The sequence below is a fragment of the Volvox carteri genome, assembly GCF_000143455.1.
Source record: "Volvox carteri f. nagariensis unplaced genomic scaffold VOLCAscaffold_63, whole genome shotgun sequence".
Classification (NCBI taxonomy): domain Eukaryota; kingdom Viridiplantae; phylum Chlorophyta; class Chlorophyceae; order Chlamydomonadales; family Volvocaceae; genus Volvox; species Volvox carteri.
Genome location: NW_003307606.1, coordinates 670,668 through 690,574, shown reverse-complemented (window position 1 = coordinate 690,574; position 19,907 = coordinate 670,668). Strand labels below are relative to the sequence as shown.

Genomic DNA, 19,907 nt, shown 5'->3' with positions numbered 1-19,907 from the left:
GGTGAGTTAGCGCTTCGTGCACGCCGGGACACAAGACTCCAGCGCTGTTAGCTATACAGAAAAAGGTCTCATTCGTTTCTGATTTGATGGATGCGTTTAAATTTTATGCGCAGGCTTTAAACCGAGTCGCCTGCGCAAACGACACGAGCCTGCACAACTACGCAAGGGCTCCTAATTCCTTTAAAGTCCATTCGGCACCAATCTGAATCGGAAGCGCGGTATCGGGCTGCCGTAAGCAATTCGCGCGTCTTGACCGCGCTGTGTCAGCATAATGGAGCTTCAGCATATGGCTGCGGCGGGCCGAACGCGGCTACGACAAGGTCCGATGTGTGGAGGCGGGGATTATGACCTCCTTGCCTGTCTTGCTGAGGCAGCAGCTGCTGCGCCGTTGGGCGCCCCGTCCGTGCCAGTGTCCGGCGCCGCGCTTAGAGCGACACTTGACCGCGGTGCTGGATCTCAGCTCGGACCATCAAGCGAGTCGCAACTGGTGGTTCGGCCACATCCTTCAGTTGGACGAATATCGCCGTCTCCACCGGCTGAAATGGAAGTCGTCGGTACATCTGGCCTTCGTTCCGAGCGCGAGGTGCGAGTGACCTGCAACGGCACTCTCGGAACATTTCTGCTTCCATCTCAGACCGTCCACTGCCACTGTGCACGGTGCGCGCCTGAAGGCGCATCCAGGGATGCCCGTGGAAATGGCTTGGTCGATGGCGCAGCCACGCAGGCGCAGTCGCAGCACCATCAGGCGCCCGCTATTACGCCAACAGAGTTTGAGCGCCATAGCGGTCTGCTAACCGCGAAAAAATGGCGCAACAGCATTCGCCTTCTGCAGGGTGACGGCACCATCACCATTGGCAAATGGCTGGAACAGCATAATATCCTGCCGCGCCCCAAATGCAGCGGGCCACTCGGATCACCTGGCCCAGGCGGCTCCGGGAGTATGGCCGTCATCTATGGTTTTGGCGCCGACGGCATCGGCCACCCGGGGGGCCTGTCATCAGGGACCAATGACAACAGCCACGCCCATGGTACCCGCGGCGGCGGCGGCGGCGGGTTTGAGCACCATGTCGTACACCCCCAACTGGGTCGCTGCACATTACCCCCGAGCCGCTACCCCGCCTCGGAGTACGTCACAGGCGAGGACGAAGAGTACGACGAGGTAGGTGCGCAGCTCGCCGGCGGCAGCGGCGCCGGCGCGGACGAGGACGGGCTGGTCGCTGGCGAGGACATGTACGGCGCGCTCGATGACGGCGGCGATCCTGAGGACGGGCTGTACAGCGGCCCGTCGGAAGCCGCGGGGAGCCGTGGCGGCAGGCGCCCCGCGGCCCACCGCGGCGCTCGGTCGGGCGCAGGAGGACTTCGGGCGTCAGACCGCCGCCGGGTGCAAGGGCGGCCTGCTGGCACCGGTGCCGGCAGTCGCGCGTCATCGGGACGTCATGGTCCCCGTGGCCGACTGGCGGGACCGCAGCAACGCGGCACTGCTACACTTGCTGGCATACAACAACAACAGCAGCAGTTCCTGCAGGGGCGTGGCGTCGTTCTAGCGGGCATGGCGGACAGTAGCCCAGGTGTTGGTTCCGGAGCCGTGCGGCGGGGCTCGGGCTCCGGAGCCGGTCGCGGGGCTAGCAGCCTGGATGACGGCGGTGAGGAGGACGAGGGGGGCAACGGTGGCAACGGCGCAGGTAAGGGGCACAGCAGCAGCGAGGGCAGTCCGCCGTCGGACGACAGCAAGCGTCGCGGCGGCGGCTCCGGCGGCAGCGGAGAGGGCGACGGCAGCGGCACCGGTGACGGCGGTGACTCGTGCCGGCCTGGGACAGCTGGCATGGACGGCGAGCGAAGGGCGGCAGGTGCGCCCCGGGGGGTTGTGGGGGAGGGGGAGGAAAGGCCGGGGGGAGGAGATCGGCGGTGGCGGGAGGACGGTACACGGACGGAACACACGGAAGCTACCACACACCAGGTTACGTTGGAAGTTGGTACAGGCGGGGGGGGAGGGAGGGGGGAAGGTGTTGCGGCTGCAGCATGCGTTGGGGGGGGGGGGTGCAGGCGCCACCGGGGGCCCTGGGACCCACATCGGCTGCACCGCCCCTGAAGGAACGCATGTTGCGGCATGTGTGGGTTATGCGCGGGAGATTACTCCTCCACGTCACGGCATTCCCGACCAACGAACCACAACCAACGCGGCGGTGGCGTTGTTGCGCTCCCCTCAATGCGCGCAGATGAAGCCCCCGGCTGTACGCGGCGCTCTATGCGACACGGGCTGGGGACGGCCAAGGCTCAGCTACAGCATCTCCACCTCCACCACCACCACCACCACCAGCAGCAGCAGCAGCAGCAACATCGTGAGGGCGCTGCGGACCCCGGGGGTGTTGCGCAGGTGGGCACCTGGGGGACCTCAACCAGCCAGGACGTAAAAACATACGGCAAGGCTGCACGACGCGGCACGATACTGTGCACACTGCAGACATTTCGCAGACCCCCCCGGCAGGATGAGATGGGGCTTGTGTCGGTGTTGTTCGTGACGACATCACCTGATTGACCCAACATCAAATCAACCCCATTGTGGCAATCACAGTACCGAATAAATATATAGTGCCGCTTGTCGCAATGAGCTCAGGGTTGTATGTGTGTCTCTTGTGTATGTAGGTATGTGTGTCTGTGCCCGCGGGCATGCACCCTTTCCCGGGCATATAATCCAGTGCACCCACACACTGCGCGGAGGAGCAGTTGGGCCCTATGGGGGGCGTCGAATAGCGCAGATTATGTATAGGGAAGCAGCGCCTGGTCGCTTAGGGCATGTGTGTGTGGGGGGGGGTGTTAGGCTTAGGCGTTGGCCTTCAGGACCATCCTTGAGGGGCACTGTTGGGCTTCGGATGGTGGACTTGCGCTCCGTCTGTCCTATCGTGTTGCGGAACGAGCGGGTCCCTGTTCCTGGCTTCTTCCTGGCTTCCTCTCTTGCCACAGGACCGTTCCACTCGGCACGCCGCCGCCGTTAAGCGCCTACCCCCGGAGTACCTGACCGGCTCGGAGATAGGGCCGCTGCTCAAGAGGTCCCGCACGAGGCCGAGTGGCGCCGCCAGCGTGGCGGGGCCTGGAGGCGGCGGAGGCGAAGGCTGGAGCCCCGCCGCCGATGAGCTGGCGGCGCTGTACGACATTGCCGCGGCGGTGCCGCAGGTTCGCGGGTGGCGCTTCCTGGGGTCGTCCGCGGACCCCATATCTGACCAGGTGCGCCCCGGGGGGGATATGCTTGTTGCGGAGGGGTGTGTGTGGAGGGTAGGAGGAGCGCTTTGCGTGCAGTTAGGGGGTGGGGGATGCTGTGCGGCATAGCGACCATAGCTCCGGCGTTTGCCCCTTTTCACTATTTCATATATTAACGAGATGTCCCCTGTACCTGAGGTCCGTACCGTGTATCCTCCTCCTTTGCTCGCCCCCGGCGTCCTCCCCTTCTTCGCAGGTGCTCATCAGCGTCAGCATAAACGGACGAACCTATACGGGCCTCTTGGCGCCGCAGCAGTCCGTACCCGCGCCGCCGCCGCCCCCGCCGCCGCTAGCCACCGCCGCTGCCGCTGCCGCTACCACTGCGAGGCTCCGGGCGCCTCTGGCGGCGCATGCCGGTTCCCCGGGTACTGGGGCTGGCGGCGGCGGAAGTATTGCCGCGGCCGCCGCACTGTCAGGCCGCAGGCCAGGGAGTGCTGGTGGCGGCGGCGCGGGTAGTGGTGTTCATGGCCGCGCGCTCACCACCTCGACTGGCCGTACGAGTTTGCCGCCGCCGGGGCCCTCGAGCCGCCTGTGCCTCTTGGCTGCTGCTGGGCTGGCGTCCGGCTCTGGGCAGGAGGACTACGAGGTAAGCGATGCGGTTGACTTGCGTTCGTAGTGTAGGGTGTTTTCCTGCGCGTACCGCCTGTGTAGCGTGTCTGTGTATGCGGTTGCATGCGTCGCCCGCCCGCCAATGTACAGTGCGCTTAACGACAGCTACTTGTACATCTGTGTACTGGCCGAGGCATATCGCGTGCGGCGCCCTGCACGCCCTGCGTCTCACCATCCACGCCACCATGGCGCTCCTCACCCCCATGTCCCTCGTGTCACCGCACATAATGGTGGTGTGGTGTGGGGGTCACGGAGGACTTGGGAGCGCCTCAACGTAGCGGTATGGTCACATGACTTGCTAGTCGGCCGAATCCGGGAGCTAAGTAAATCCCTCGGTGTGTTCCATTCCACGTCGCCGCAGGCGGTTGCCGGGACCGGGGGCGAGTTCACGGACCCCCCGGCCGGTGCCGCCCATGCGACCGGGGCTGCGGCCGGGGCCGGGACTGCCCCCTTGGAGGTGGAGGACGCGCCCCAGGATGATGGCATGCCGCCCGACTGCCCCCGCTGCGCGCTGTGCCACCGCTGGGCCTCGCCTCTTCTGGCGCCGCCGCCGCCCACGCCGGGTTACGCGCTGCCGTCACCAGTGCAAGCGAAGGCGGTTCCGGGCATCCTTACGGTGGGGGGTCCCGCTACCGTGGCGGCGGCGACGACTACGGCTACGGCTACGACTACGGCTACGGCGGCCGCTGGCGTCTGTGGCCCAGAGACGGTGAGCAGCTGCGAATGACGACGAAGGCAAAAGCTCTACTTGTGGCTGATGTGTTGCCGTCTGACTCTCCTCGTGTATAGTCTGGACTTCCGTTTGCGGGCGGGGCGGGTGGCCCACATGCAGGTTATTAGCCGCAACCTAGTGCTGAGCCACGGGGGGGTGCATCTCTGTGTGTGTGGTGCAGGTGGTGCAGGTGGACCAGGGCGGCCCCGAGGTGGCAACACAACGAGAAGCCGGGTTGGTGCGCACGGGTGTATCAGCACCGCCGCCGCCGCCGTCGGAGGCAGCGGCGGCAGCGTATGCCTCGGATCCCGGGACTGTGTGTGGCGGAGGCGGTGGCACCGCCAAGGCCACCGCCAGCGGGATGTCGACTGCTCAGCCGGAAGAGGCCACAGGTACCGCTGGCACGAGCTCTGGTGGCAGCATGGCAGGCGACCCGACGGAGGCCGCGGACGTCGTCGCAACGAATTGCAATAAGTTGCAGTTATGTGTGTCCTCATCAGGGGTCGTCCAGGCGGAAGCTCCGGCGCCGTCGGAGATGCCGGCGGCGCCGGCAGCGGGTGGTGCGCCGCAGCCGCCGGCAGCCGCGGCAGCTGCGCCCAAGGTGGAAGTTAAGAGCGAGGGCGACTCGGCGGATATCGTCGTCCTACCTCCGGGGCTCGCCGCATCATGCGCCACGCAGCAGCAGCAGCAGCAGCAGCAGCAGCAGGCCGCGGTGGTGAGGCCGTCTCCTGAAGCGTCCCGCACATCGCGTCAGGCGGGGTGCGGTCTGGGGCCGCTGGTGGAGGTGCGGGCTGGTCCCGCCGCGGGCCACTCGGGGCATCTGACGGTGCTGGTTCACTCGCAGTGCGCGCTGTGGTCTGCGGAGGTGTTTGTGATTGGAGGCGCCATGGTGAGCTGAGCTGGGCACGTGAGGGGCCCCCGGGGGGGGGGGAGAGTGCATGCTTGGGGTTTGTGTTGTGCGCCGTTGGGGGAGAAAGCCAGAACGGCGAGCAGAAGCCGTTTTTGTGCCGGCAGTAGCTTGGGCACTTAGCCGCATGTCCTCAATGTCCCCTAATAATATCATCCATCATCATTATCATTACCGGTGCCGCCGCCATACCGCCCCCACGCCGCTCCGGAACCCACCGCTGATGCAGTACGGCGTCCCTGCGGTGATCAAGCGCAGTCGTGGGCAGCGCTGCGCGCATTGCGGCCGCTCCGGAGCCACTTTGTCGTGTTGCAGCGCCAGGTGCGGCCGCACGTACCACCTGCCATGTGCCATGGAGGCCGGAGCCACGTTGGTGGTGAGTGGCGGGGTGGGGTGGACTTAGGGTCGGTGTTCGGGCTGACCTCGTCAGTCTGTATGTAGAGGCATGTAGGGTGGCCAGTTGGGGGTTTTTGCTGAGCTGCTGGACAACGTTGTGTTGTGGCTCGCACATGTCACCTGATCATATGTAACGCGAGCTGTTCTGTTATAGCCACTGAATACATACCGGCAACGTCCTCGGTCGCGGCGAGCAGCTCGCATCCCATAAGTCATTTCCATTGCACAGCTGTTAGCTGCGCCTGTGGATGTGTCTGTTGTTTCGTTGTTTTCATTGAAGTTAAAGCTGGAGGTGGAGGTGGAGGCGGTTCGTGCAGTCTCCCGAGCTTTTACGGCTTCATAATCCACAAAGGCTGTCCTTCCTCCGCCCGTCTGGAGCTAGAGCCCCTTCCCCCCCTTTCACGGTTACCCGCTCATTCGCCCCATCATGCCCTTTTTTCCCCACCCGCCCGCCCGCCCGCCCTCTCCACCACCACCCGGCGGACGTGAGATCCCGATACTCGGCCCTTTGCTCCCCTCGCTTCCCCCCACGGCACTCCCCCCTTCCTCTCCCCACACCCCTACCACCACCACAACCACTCTCCCGCGCTGCCGCAGGCGGAGCCGTACTCTATGGCCTGTCCGCTCCACCGCGGCGGTGCCCCTACAGCGGCCCACACCACCTCATCTACCGGACCGCAGGGCCGCATGCCGCAATCGAGGCTACGGCCCGCGCCATCTCAGGACGCCTCCCAATCGACTGCCACCACGACAGCCACCACCACCGCCGCCGTCACCGCCGCCACAGCGACGGGAGGAGCAGCCCACCTGCCCCTGACGCAGTCTCAAGGCCAACAGCAGCAACAGGTGCCCCTGCCGCGATCTCTGCAGATCGCAGCGGGGCGCAGGATTGTATTGCCGCCACTATCGGCGGCGGCGCCGCCGCCGCCGCCTCAACCACCAGGGAACTCCGCCGCCGGCGAGCCGCCGCCACCGCTGCCGCCGCCGGCGCAGCGCACATCGCGCGTCGCCGCAGATGCGAGCAGCCTCCCCGCCTTGATGATGCTCCGAACGCGAGCGGATGTGTCGCTGCAGGCGAGTAGCGGCGCCGCAAACCAGTCGCAGCGCCAGCCCCAAGCGGCCTCGCACCCCCCGCCGCCGCCGCCGCCAGGGGCTGACATCGCCGCGGTGGCAACGGCCGTTGATCCACAGGCGGATAATGATCAAGGCAATGGCGGTGTTGTTGGGGGAGGCCCTGATGGCGAGCAGCAGGCCGCGGAGGCGGAGGCTGGCGACCAGCGGGAGGAGCAGCAGGAGCAGGGGCCGACGAAGCGCTCGCGCCCGTCAATGGAAGCGCAGAGGCGTGGAGGTGGCGGCAGCGGCGAAGCACCAGCGGACAGCGAGGCCGGCAGTACCGCCAAGGCCGCCGCCGCCGCTGCCGCCGCGGCCTTGGCTAATGGCCTGGTGCCTTGGCCTCAGGGCGCGCCGCACATCTTTGAGCGGCGACAGGCCGCAGCTGCAGCCACAGCTGCGGCGGCTGTAACCGCTGCTACGGCAGCTGCCGGTGGGATAGCGATGCTGGCCAACATGTACGGCAGTTTGGCCGCGGCGCCGTCGGGCGTGAGCAGCGCCCAGCTGGAGATGAGCTCGGTGGCTTCGGATGGCTTGGCGACGTTGAACAACAGGCTGGCAGCACATGACCAAGGCCAGGGGGCGGGCTCTGGCGCGCACCTGGCGCTCAAACGCCGCCGGGGGCCGCCGGAAGCCGGAGGCGAAGGCGAAGCCGAGGACGCAGCAACGGCACCAGCAGCTGCGGGCGACCTGCAGCAGATCGCCATGGGGCGCAGCGAAGACACATCGGCAACGGATCCATCTCACCCCTCCCTGCCCCAGTCGTCGCAACAGCAGCAACAACTACGTCCGCCCGCAGCACCGCTGCCTCCGCTGCCCATGGCGATGGGCGCTATTCAACCCATGTTGCGTGCCAGCGGCGGCGGCGCTGAAGCCCATCCGGGAGACACGTTGGGTCTGGGTCTGGGTCTGGGTCTGGACCCTTGTAGCGGTCTGCACCTTTCCCACGCCTCCGCACTGAAGCTGCTGCAGCAGCACCCCCACTTGGGGGGCTCACTGCCGGAGGGCGTCGCGGCGATGCTGCTGGCCGCACACCACAATCACCACCATCACAACCACAGCAGTGCCAATATCAGTGGCGGCGGCGGGCCCAGGCAGGGCGGTGGTGGGGAGCTCTCTGTGGGGAGCCCCCCCGGCTCGACAGCGGCTCAGACACAGCCGACTCGCGGCGGCGGCGGCGGCGGCGGCGGCCGGCCGCGGCACCATCATCCTCATCATCATCCGCATCTGAGCAGTAGCCAGATGCCGGCAGTACCAGCCCGAGTGAGCGGCAGCACCGCAAGCGGCTCCACGGGTACGGCGTTTGTGCGTGGCGGCGGCGGCGCCGCCGTCGGCGACGAGTCGCCGTCACCGCAGTTCCAAATGCCGCCGCCGTTCCCCGCTGCTGCTGCTGCTGCTGTTGCTGCTGCTGTTGCTGGCGGCGGCGCCGGTGGCGGCATGCTGGCGCACATGCTACCTCGAGCGGCCCGGAATATTGAGGGCTTGCTCCCCAGTCGGCCGCTGCTGCACAACCCCTACGTGCCCAGTAGCGGGGATCCCGCCGCGGACCTGACGCTGTCTAAGATTGCGCAGAACGGGTGGGTGGTGCTGCGCGTTATCTAATGTATGTAGGTAGAAGTCTGTCGGTGTGTTTAGATGCGCTTTTTAGGAGAATCGAGCCGGGAGGAAGTGATGGTGGCGAACGAATGAGGTTGGCACGCGAGTAATCTAGGGTTTTGAGCATTTTTAGGGGGTAAAGGGGGTCGGGAGGGGGTCGGGAGGGAGGGAGGGAGGGAGGGATGTGCCATATGCGTGCTTCCTCGACATGTTTTTGTCCCGTAATGAGTCCCTCTTAATATGAAGCTCGGTTGTATGGGGGTGGGGTGGGGTGGGGGTACTAGGGTGGTAAATAAGGTACTGCTGCTGCTACTGCTACTGCTACTGCTACTGCTACTGCTACTGCGGCTGTTTGTAGATGCTGGGTGGTTATCGATCGATACGGGCTTCTAGGGCCGGTTGGTCGTCTCGGCCCCCAACCCCTCACCCAACCCCATCCCCCACCCGCGTGTCCGTCTCGTGCCGACCCAATTTGGGGTTGCTGTGCAGGTCGCGGGAGGTGGAGGCGGAGCTGCTGGGCGGAACCACAGGTCGCGCGGGCCACTCCGGGCGTTGCGCTGTCTGTGTCATCCAACGCAAGGGTAGGTGGGTGGGTGTAGGTGCTGCCGGTAGCGCCGAGGTGAGACTCGTCAACGCTCTCCAACGGAAAGCTCCACCGCGTGTGGCGGCTCAATACCCGCACCTCTAGTTTGCCCTCCCCTCCCCCCAGCCCCATGGCCCCCCCCCACACACACACATCCCCACATATCGGCGCTCTTTCCTCACCAACATGGGTTTCGCGCTGCCCTGCGGCTGCTGCCCGACCTCCCACGCATCCACCGCTGCCTGTAACCCCCATATTTGCCATCTCGTACTTCGCACATCTTTCAACCTACATCCCATAAGTCCCTCAGCAGGCTGTGTGTAAAGCCGGGAGCTACGTATACTTGCCTCCTTTCAGTTGTTGAGGTCTGCGTCCTGTAACCCCCGTTGCTGGTTGCGTCGTAACGTTTATTGTACCAAAACACACACCTCACCCCACCTCACCTGGGTGACCCCCGGCACACGGCGGCCCCGTCTGACGACCACCTGATGGCGCAACCAATACCCCTCCGGACCCCTCCGGACCACGTTGGCGCTGACGTAGGCAAGTGCGGTACGGAGAGCGCTCCGAAGAAATGCCTCCGCCGCCAGCTCGTCGCGCTGCAAAGGGCCACAGGCAATGGCACCGGCGCCACCATAGCCGCTCTCAGCGGCCTGAGTGGCGGCGCCAGCGGGGGCGGCGGCGGCGGCGGCAGCGGCGGCGGCACGTTGGCGACGGATGATGTGGAGGAGGGGGGCTATGTCGACGCAGGCGTTAGCGGGGGCGTTAGCGGGGGCGGTGGCGGCGGCGGCGGCGGGGGCATTACCACCGCCATCGTCTCGACGGCGCTGTACCTTGATGAGTGCCTCGCCGCTGCGGCGGCGGAGCAGCGTGCGCGTGAACGTGCGCGCCGTGAAACGTGGTCGCTCCCGCTGGGGCAAGGCAGCGGCGCGACAGGCAAGAGACCGCCGCAGCCGCCGCAGCCGCCGCTGCCGCATGCGCAACAGCAGCAATTTGCCGCCACGTGACGTAGTGACGACCTGCCGCTCTGCTGGTTGTGGTGATCGTGGTGATTTGAGATAGGTCCGGTGCGGTGTTTTGTTGTTGTTGTTGAGAAGTCGATATTGGGGGGGGGGCGGCCGGGGGGATGTAAATTGGGATGCGGCAGCTGATGTGGGTGCCTGAGTTGTTCCGGTGGTGGTGGAGCGGCGGGTAGCCAGGCGGCCGGGGTGTTGGCGGCCGGGGGGCCCTCGCGGTCCGGAGTGTGGGTCTCAGACGATTGAGGGGGGGGGTCGCGTGTTCTTGTTGGGGGAGATGTTGGGCAGTTGGGCGCATGATAAATTTGCAATGTGATGATGGCAACCCTGATGATGATGATGATGATGATGATGATGATGATGATGATGATGATGATGATGATGATGATGATGATGATGATGATGATGATGATGATGATAATGGTGATGATGATTACCATGCGATTGATGATGATGATGACGACACGACGGCCACCACCACCAAAATTCGGTGATGAATCACGTGGTGGTGGCTTCGCTGTGTGTGAAGCGGCGGCGTGGGGTTCGATCGGAGAGAACACGCAAGCAAGCCGGCGTGTCGTCGTGGTGGCCACGGCCGTGTTTTTCGCGTGTGGACGGGTTCCGGTGGTGGTGGAGCAAGATTGCAGTGCGTCTGTCTGTCTGTCTGTCTGTCTGTCTGTGAATGGCGGAGAATGGAGGTCCACGGCATCCTATATTGGGGGATGGGGACCCATGTTCCCGCGGGACGGAATAGCGACGCCACTGCACCACCACCACCACCACCACCACCGCCACCAAAATAAAACAATGGTAATAAGTTCCGCGCCAAGTAGCGAATAAGGTCATGTGATATACGCAAGAGGTAATGCAAACCGCGGTACGGCTTTTTACCTACCGGTAAAAGGGGGGAGTTTTGCTGCAGCACTGCATGACTGTGTCTCGGTGTTTGTGTTGCCTCACTAGTGGTGGTGGTGTGCTGCTACTGCTATGGTTCCGCAGGTAGCAGTTGCCAAGGTGTGAATGATGACGTGTGCTAGGAGGGGGCTGCTGGGGCTGTTGGCGGTTTGGGCCGCCTGATGCGGGCCCCCCCTCCCCCCGCCGGGCGGCAACGGTGATGTCTTAAACTGGCTGACAGCACCACCACCACCACCACTACCGTCTGATGGTGATGATGATGATGATGATGATGATGATGATGATGATGATGATGATGATGATGATGATGACGATCAGATTCCTCCCTGGTGCCTGTAAGGGGTGTGTGGGTGTGTATTACGGAGGCGGGTACTTAGCCTCACTGGGTCTGACAGACAAACAGACAGACTGGGCACATGTCTGTGTGCTGCCGGCCGCGGTTACTAGTCTACCTGCGTTGTTGGAGTGACAGGTTTCGTTGTGGCTGGCAGCGACTCCGCCGCCACACATTCGTCCACCGCATAATTTAGTGCCTCCGCGGCCGCCGCTGTCCGCCATATGATACCCTTTTAGAGGGGTGGAGGGAGGGGTGGAGGGAGGGAGGGAGGGAGGGAGCTCAATCCAAAGAGAGGGGGGGCCGCCGTCGTCTTGCACCATTGCACCATTGCCGGTGCTCCACGGCCGTCCTACTTCTTTGACCATGATTATTATGACCAAGATGGTGATGATTCTCGGGACGAAACTCTTTTCAGCTGAAATCCGTCCGCGTTTTTTTTGTGTGTGGGTGGGTGAGATGTGTATACATCCAGCCATTACCATGTTTGTTTATGTCAAATCGCTGACGCCATCTCGGCTCGCTGTGCTCTCTCTTCCTCCCCCTCTCTGTTTTGCTCTAACTGGCCAACCGGCTGACCAGTTGGCCTTGTTTGGCATTTCATGTGACTTGTGGTTGTTGTTAGGTTGGGACTAAGACACTGCATAAAGGCACACAAACACACACATATGTGTGGTCGGTGTTCGTTTGCTCTGCGGGCGGATGGCGGAGCTGTATGAGAGCATGTAGTGCGTTTTACGGCCCCTTTTGATTTCGCCGGCCGAGTAAAGAGCGACACACACACATACATACATACATACATACCCCCCAAGGAAGTCGGCGCCCCGTCTGCCCGCCAATTCCCGGGCACTGGGACCGTGTGGCGTGTTGCTGCACTCAGATTGGGTGCTGCCACAACAGGTTGGTTTCACTCCGTGGTACATGTCCCTCCAGGTTTCTGTCCCCCCCACTGTCCTGTTGGTGTCAGCGGTAGTGGGGGGCCCCCTCTGAGGAACCTATGTGGGGCGTTAGCGCTGCTGGCCGCGTTGTGGGTGTCTTTTAGCTTCTGCTGCTGTTGCTGCTGCTGCTGCCGGTGGTGGTGGTGGTGCTACTCTGCCTATGTAGCCTCTGGGTATCTGTTGTCAAAATTATGATTATGTACGGCAGTGGCGCGATGCCTTTTGTTCTTTTGCGCTGTTTGATAGTCAGCTGGTCCCGCCTGGTGTCTCTTAATCCCGATTTGCATGATTGGTTGCGTTTGCTGCATATTTCTTTTTGTCTGTTTGTTTGTTTTGTGTCGCGGCACTGACTCCCCTAAGTGCCCCTCAGACTAATCCGGGTCGAGCTCGTGCTGCTGGTCGCTCACTATTGCTGTCGAGATGACGATGCGGAGAGTGATGTGACAAAAGGTTTATGGCAATTGCCACTTTTCTGTGTTTGTCGGTGATGCGGGTGTTGGAGGAGGGAGTGCTCCTGTGTTTTGCTGGTGCTGTCGTGTTGGTGCAGTCGTTGCGCCGCTTCGTTTGTGGTTGTGGTTGTGGTGGTTATTGTTGTCGTGGAGTCCTGGGCGGCGGTGGCGACGTGGAGTGCCGGCGGGAAGGGGGCGGGAAGAGGGTATTGCAGCGGTGGCAGCGGCTGCGGAGAAGCCCCTCTGGCTTCTCACTCTCACTCTCACTCTCGCCATGGGTGCCCATTCACACACTCACGCCGCTCGGTCACCCTACGTCCGTTCCGCTCCCCCTGCCGTACCGTATCGTACCGTACCGTACCGTACCCTACCGTCTATAATTACATTATCATCGCTGGGGTTGGGGAAGAGGATCCTCTCCGGACCTTTGCGGGATCTTGCAACCGATGGTATTCTGATCCAAGTACCTCTTGGGTATTTCCTGAAGTCTCAAATTCCTTCTCATCCGCGGAATGGGGGTGAGAGGAGGAGGAGGAAGAGGAGGAGGAAGAGGACCTCGGCGAGGTGGATCTCTGTGATGTGATGTGCTGCGTCAGGAGGAGCGCGGACTCGTCTCTCAGGAGGGGAGGAGGAAGACTCACATTCACATTCACATTCGCCGAATTCGTTCCATTCTGCAGTGCCATTCACTGTCGCCACATCCTCCCCCGTACCGCCCAGCACTGAGCCGCCCGGTCCGGCACGGCGCCGCCAGGCCGGCAGAGCTGCTGGCACCCCCGAATTGCCACCGGGGCCACCCCGCAATCGGTGTAACGCGGCGTTGTGGGCGGTGGTAAAAAGGTTAGCCATGGCATGGCATGGCAGCAGTAGCGGTAGCTGTAGCGGTATCAGCTGGCACCCCCTACAAAGCATTGTTCTGTTTTTGGCAGCATGACGCCTGCGGGCTGCGTGTTGCTGCGTTGCTGCCAATCGGTGTGTCCGATGTGCATTTCAGATTTCCCGGTTTTGATGTTCGTTTTTTGCACTTTTGGTGAACCGTTTACTCACCATTTTTTAAGCCTTCTGCATCCTGCAGAGTAGGGAGGGAGGCCACCCCATCCTCCACCCCATCCTCCCAGTCTCTCCCCCACTACACATACAAACATACAACCACCACACATTGTCGTGCACGTGTGTGCATTGGGAGCCCCATTGAGGGGCTGTGCTGCCACTTCCACGATTGCGTGATCACGTGCGCGCCATCAGGTAGGCAGGTAGGGAGGGAGGTGCGACCCCAGGGGAGGTGCGGGGAGGGGAGGGGAGGCAGTGACGCAGCGCCTTTGTTTGGGTTTTCTTAGAGGTCGCCAGCCTTCCGAATCGGCTTGGGGGCAGCTGTGGTTGTTGTTGTGGTGCTGGCGGTGGTGGTGATGGGGGTGTAGTTGGGGATGTTTAGGCGGAGGCGGCCGCGCCGCTGCCCCACTGCTGCAACTGCGTGGTTCGTTTTCTGCTGCGGCGGTGGCTTGTCCTCCTCTGCCCTCGTGTCGCCCCCGGCCCCGGCCCCGGCCCCGGCGGGACGTGAGCTCTCCCGTCTCGTGTGAGCACCCGCCGGAGCGTATCTGGTCCGCTGGAAAGAGCCCACTACGGGCCTCCGCAACTGTGTGATATGACATTAATGAGGATCATCATGAGCTTAGCGCCTCGTACCGCACATGACCCATCGATATGGCAAAATTGATTGCTCGCCGTCCTGTGGATTTTGATTGGAACTGTGTGGCTGTGTTTTGGTATGACAGGTGCGCGTGTGTATGTTCGTTTATTTGTCTGTTAGTTTGTTTGCTGCTCATCCCGTGGTGAGCACTGGGGCATTGTTTGGCGTGTACATCGTGTACAGGTTTGGAGGTTAGCGGCGCTGAAAGGCAGCGGTCAGCTGTTTGGGCGCTGCTGGTGATGGTGGAGCTGGTGAGAGTGGGAGAGGAGGAGGTGATGAAGTGTTTTGCTCCGCGGTATCACGCGTGTGTATGTATGTTTGTGAGGCGCAGGGACACAGGGGGAGCGAGGAGGGGAGAGGCAGGAGGGGGAGATGCCACTGCCGGCAGCTGGGGGCCGGCAGCTTGCCGTCCTCATCGCACACGCTGGTTTGGCTAAGACTCGAATGACAGGGAGGTGGGGTAACGAGACGATTGCCGCCGAGGAGGAGAAGATATCCAAATCGAACGAGGAGGTTGTAGAGGTGGAGGGGGCCGCCCGCGGTTAGCCTGCGTCCGGCAGTCCTTTTCCCGGGCTACACCTCGGCAGCATCATCCTCCTCCTCCTCCTCCTCCTCCTGCTGGTGCTGGTGCTGGTGCTGGTCCCCCAAGGAAGTGACACAGGGTGTGTGTGTGGGGGGGGCTGTCGAGGTCGCGGTCACCGCCTCCGGAGCCACGGGTCGGCTCGTTGTGAGCCGTCTTTGCGGCTCTTGTTGTTGTTCTGTCTCCTCCTCCTCCCCTCCTCTTCCTGCTTCCCCGGCTGTCTGGGGCCTCCATTGTGGGTACACAGCTGCCGGGAGGTATAGGGCTCGCGGTGCATGCCGGTGTTGATGTGATGTGATGGTAGTTGGGGAACTGCGCGCCGACGCAACATTGCAAAGTGTGCTGCAGTGTTCCCAGACTGACTGCTGCAGGTGCATTGCACACTGCTAGGGGATCGGAGAGGGGGGAGGGAGGGGGCGAGTGCTGCGCATTCCTGGGTAGCTTTGTTAGGTGCGGGTGATTTTGCTGCTAGCGAGGCAGGCTCTCTAGATCTCAAGGCGTGTGGCGGATTGAGAGCGGCGGTTTGCGCTGAGAAGCGGAGGAGCGCAGTTGCGTCGACTGCATGTGTTCCATGTTAAGCTACTTGGCGGGCACGGTGGTGGTGTCATCTGGTGATGGTGCTGCTGCTGCTCTCGTACTTGTTCTTGTGGCGTGTGTGTTCGTGGTGGGTCCCCTCCGGCTGCTTCGTAGCCCGCTGCAGCTGCTGCTGTGTCATCGTCTGTCTGTCTGTCTGCTGCTGTATTATTTTCGTAGTGTGCTGTTTCCCGAAAGGGGCTAACACGGCAGGACGGGTCAAGAGATTCGCCTGTGCGTGCGTGAAGTGTTGTCTGTCGACCCGCTGGTTTCACGCTCTGGTGTATGTTTGTTTGCATGTATTATGTATGTATGCATGTGTCGGTATGGCGTGTTGCGGAAGAAGAAGGGGCGGGGATGCGGTAACGGCTCGTCGCATTCATGACTTGAAGAAGACGTGTGTGATGGTGGTAGCGGTGGTGGTGTGGTTAGGTCGGGGGTTGGTGCGGTGTGACCCCCCGTCTTGATGGGGAAAGCAAAACCACGCACTTTAAAGTGCGCACATACATACATATATACACATATATTGTGTGTGCATATAAGTCTAAACATGTACACATTTGATTTGGGCTCGGGTCTGGACCTGGACATTTTGAAGTTCTTCGTGACCCCCACCTACCCACCTACCCATGTACAATGTACTGTAAAGTAAGGATTACTTTCCATAATGCGTACTCGATACTTCCCATTAATGCCCATTAAAAGACATTCCCAAGCGTTAAAAAAACGTCTTCCAAACCCTTCCGCTCTCACGCCAATCCCAATCCGCATTCCGCCCCAGGGCGAAAACTCTCATCTCCTTTGCACGGCTCTACCCATCTCACACATTTCCTGGAATTAGGGACCCAACATGCAAACACATACACGTACACGTATACGTACACGAACTCTCAGCACGCCTGATCTCAAACCCCCCAACCACCCCCTCACTCCAGGCCCCCCAGCCAGAGGACCCGAGGCCGCCCGGGGCCATAGGATCCAGCACATCATCTCACACCCGTGTCAACCACCAACCACCAACCGCCAATCACTCTCACACCACCCAGCTGACACCTCACACACGTACCTGCCCCGCCTCCTCCTCCTCCGCTCATCCCCCTCTCCCCTTCAGCTAATCTGGGGGGAGGAAATCCAAGGACGCCCCAAGCAACGTCACCTCCCCGGCACCCAGTCTCCCCTCCACCTCCAGCGGCACGCACCACCAGTGTCTCACAAGTGCAGCCAAATGGTTCCCCAGCGCCTCTCCCCTTAACAAACCCCCCTCCTGCCCACAGCCATAGGGACCCACGGGTCCGCCACAATCGGACATGGGTGGCCCTCCCCCTCCCCCTCCTCTTTCATCCCCTCCTCCCGCTACCCCAGCAAGGAAATGGCCGCGACCCGATCGCCACCCCGACGGTATTGCGTTACGCCTTGCAAGGCCGTCCGGCTCGTCCCGCAACGACCCGACGGGAGCTCGCCCCGCGGAAGCAGCAGTCGCGGCGGAAGGGCGGCTCACGGGGACCACCAGGCCGCTGGCGGCGGCGCGGACGACGGGCCCATCTGCGTGGGTCTGTAACGCCAATGAGACCGCGGCGGTGCGTACGGCAGCCGCGGCGGCACTCGCCGGATGAACCGCCAGGCACAGCGCACCCACGTGATGTGGGGTGGGCTGGAAGAGCAAGAAGCTGAAGTGCGTTTGGGGGCCCTCGAAATGGCAGTAGTCGCCAACACCGTCACCGGGGGAGGCTGAGGCTGAAGCAGTGGTGGTGGTGGTAATGTCAGCGGGGTCCTGCGATCTGCCGCGAACAGTCGAGCTGCTGCTGCTGCTGCTGCGTCCATCCATCAAATCAGGTGATTTCTGTGCGCTGCTGCCTCCAGGAGCTGTGTGTTGCAGTGTGATGGCTTTAAGCCCCCCCGGAGCGAAGCGGTAGGTGCCGCCGCAAACAGCTGACAGATGCCGCTCACAGGCTGGGGGCATATCCTCGAAACCTGCAGTACAGTAACGTGTACGGCAGGGAGATGTTGAGGCCACCTTGTACACGGAAGGCACGTTTACGTGTTGCGTGTCTTACTTGGAGGCGGGGTGCCATAATCACTCCTCCCCCCTCTAGGCTGTACTACATACCCTACCTATTACCTACCTGCCCACCTACCCACCTACCTGCCCACATGCACATTCACATTCACACACGAGCGCTATACCGCATGAATGGACAGCACCGGAATATATTGGGGTTCCTGCTGCTGCTGCTGCTGCTGTTGCTGCTGCTGCTGCTGATGATGATGAGGGGCGGGAGGACCCCGCGGTGGTGAGGTGAGGTGAGGTGGGGTAACACGCTCACCGATTGCAAAGCCCCGAAGTCCCGGAGGCGCGGAGATACCCGTGCCACGGGCCTTCACGTACGCCTCCTGCAGCCCCGGGGGTGGGCGGGTCAACCAGGGGGGGGCCCAGGGCACGTGAAACACACACGTGCTGGCTACTATGCTGTCGCTCTCCCGGCTCTCGGGCCCCCGGACGCCAAAAGAAGGGAGAGGGGACAGCAAAAGGGGAAGACGTCGCAACATCGAGCTGTAATGGCCCGCAATGTGCAGATCTGTGGTGCTGGGTGCTCTGTGTTGTGTTGTGTTGTGCGGTATGTACTAGTACGGCACCTCACCTTGAGAGTCCACAACCACATGAAACGACGAGCTCGCTCCTCCCCGGAAAGAGCTGCGGAGGGGTCGGAGGGGAGAGGAGGGCAACACACCGTAGGGAGGGGTGGGAAGGCGAACCACGAACGAGTGAAGGGAGGGAAGGGGGGAAAAGACCAGCAAATCAAGAACTGCTGCCTCAAGAACTCCACACGCTTTGCTCCGGAGCCCTCAGGGCGCAGCAACTCCATGGACGACGTCCGTCCCAACAGTCCGCACCGCGCCGCACCGCAGTCCGCTCCACCTGTGTGTGTGTGTAGCTCACTCAGACCCCCAACCCCTATAACCCCCAACCCCAATGCACAACACCCGGTACCCAACACCGGAGAGGCGCACACATACATACATACATACACACCTTCCAGGTCGCGAACCTCGGACGCCGCCAGCCGCCTCCGAGCCAGCGCCATAGTGTACCGGGGGACTCGGTCTAATCGCTCGACGTCCAGGCCGACGCCGTACGATACGTGTACGGCACCAGGTGTCGTTGACGCGGCTGAAGAAGCCTCCGTCTCCCGGTGCTGCGGTTGCCGGAGCAGCGCCACACCTGCAGTGCGTTTCCCCACCCAGCCAGCCACCCGCCCATCGTCAGTCGGGTGATCAGCATGCATCATTGGAAACACCGTGGGGTGGGGGGGAGCCGCCATGTACCATTCCCCAGCACACACAGGGCTCCCACACGGACTAACAACAGCCGCAGCAGCAACAGCAGTCAAGAGACACATATCATATTGCGTTGCGTTGCGTTATGTGTTGTCGTGTTTCTGTCGGTGCCTGACCCGATGATGATGGTGATGATGACGATGGTGATAATGCCCACCCGCCTCCGTAAATCTCCGTAAAAAGTTGCGGTGTCCCCAACATCAATATCAGCATTAGCACATCCCTCCTCCCTCCCTCCCCAGCAGCCTACCTGCCAAGTCGTGTGTGTGTGTGAGATTGTGATGCAGTACGGGCCCGAGGGGCGCCCGAACGATCAGATGGGGCTTGCCGTGGGCGTTACGACGGAACTCCAGAGTCTGGAGGAATACGGGGGGGAACGGGGAGCTGTGTCTGTGTCTGTGTGTGTCTGTGTTCGAAAGGGCCGGCGCGGAAATGGAGTTCCCATTTTCAGGCCCCCGTGGGGAGTTCGGGTGTGCCGGCCGACGGAACCCCCCCCCCCCTCGGGGTCCCGCTGCCCCTAGCGGGGAACCAACCCCCCGTTCCAGCACCCCCCGCACCCGGGCGGCAACCGTCTGAGGGAATAACCCCCGAGCTGGGTCACCACCAGCACCACCATCACCACCATCACGGAGTGCAGCGGCTTCTGCGACAGCGGTTGCCGCGGCGGCAGCGGTAGCAGTGACGGCGGCGGACGGCGACGGCTGTTCTCCCTCCTCGGCCGCTGCCGCCCCCGCCGTTACCGCGCGCGCCAGCACACACCGCGCAAGCGCCCTCGCCGCCGTCCGCTTGGCGGCTATCTCGGAATTCTGGCTGCTCGCCACCTCTGCCACCTCCGCCGCTGGCAAGCAGCTGCCGTACAGTGCGACGAGGTCGGGGCGGCATGCGGTGTCCTACCGGGTGTTTAACCAGGG

At 62.6% G+C, this 19,907-nt stretch overlaps 2 protein-coding genes across 2 annotated transcripts in view; one reads left to right on the top strand and one right to left on the bottom strand.

Annotated features, from left to right (window-relative positions):
- Positions 1-344: 344 nt before the first annotated feature.
- Positions 345-10,175, top strand: VOLCADRAFT_97713 (uncharacterized protein; the record flags this gene model as incomplete). The annotated part of the gene is made up of 13 exons (XM_002956659.1): positions 345-583; positions 635-657; positions 717-1,847; positions 2,217-2,374; positions 2,962-3,222; positions 3,452-3,841; positions 4,226-4,480; positions 4,758-5,291; positions 5,331-5,465; positions 5,713-5,859; positions 6,477-8,566; positions 9,075-9,166; positions 9,712-10,175. The coding sequence occupies 13 exons, from the start codon at positions 345-347 to the stop codon at positions 10,173-10,175; spliced, it is 5,919 nt and encodes a 1,972-aa protein (XP_002956705.1).
- A 4,905-nt stretch (positions 10,176-15,080) lies between these two features.
- VOLCADRAFT_97712 (uncharacterized protein) overlaps positions 15,081-19,907 on the bottom strand; it is a gene marked incomplete at both ends in the record, with an annotated part of 8,315 nt that continues 3,488 nt past the window's right edge. Inside the window, 8 exons of the mRNA XM_002956610.1 lie at positions 15,081-15,143; positions 17,159-17,394; positions 17,608-17,631; positions 17,985-18,051; positions 18,300-18,352; positions 18,692-18,880; positions 19,247-19,352; positions 19,756-19,845. Of these exons, the coding sequence (XP_002956656.1) occupies positions 15,081-15,143; positions 17,159-17,394; positions 17,608-17,631; positions 17,985-18,051; positions 18,300-18,352; positions 18,692-18,880; positions 19,247-19,352; positions 19,756-19,845 (828 nt within the window). The remainder of the gene's footprint in view (positions 15,144-17,158; positions 17,395-17,607; positions 17,632-17,984; positions 18,052-18,299; positions 18,353-18,691; positions 18,881-19,246; positions 19,353-19,755; positions 19,846-19,907) is intronic.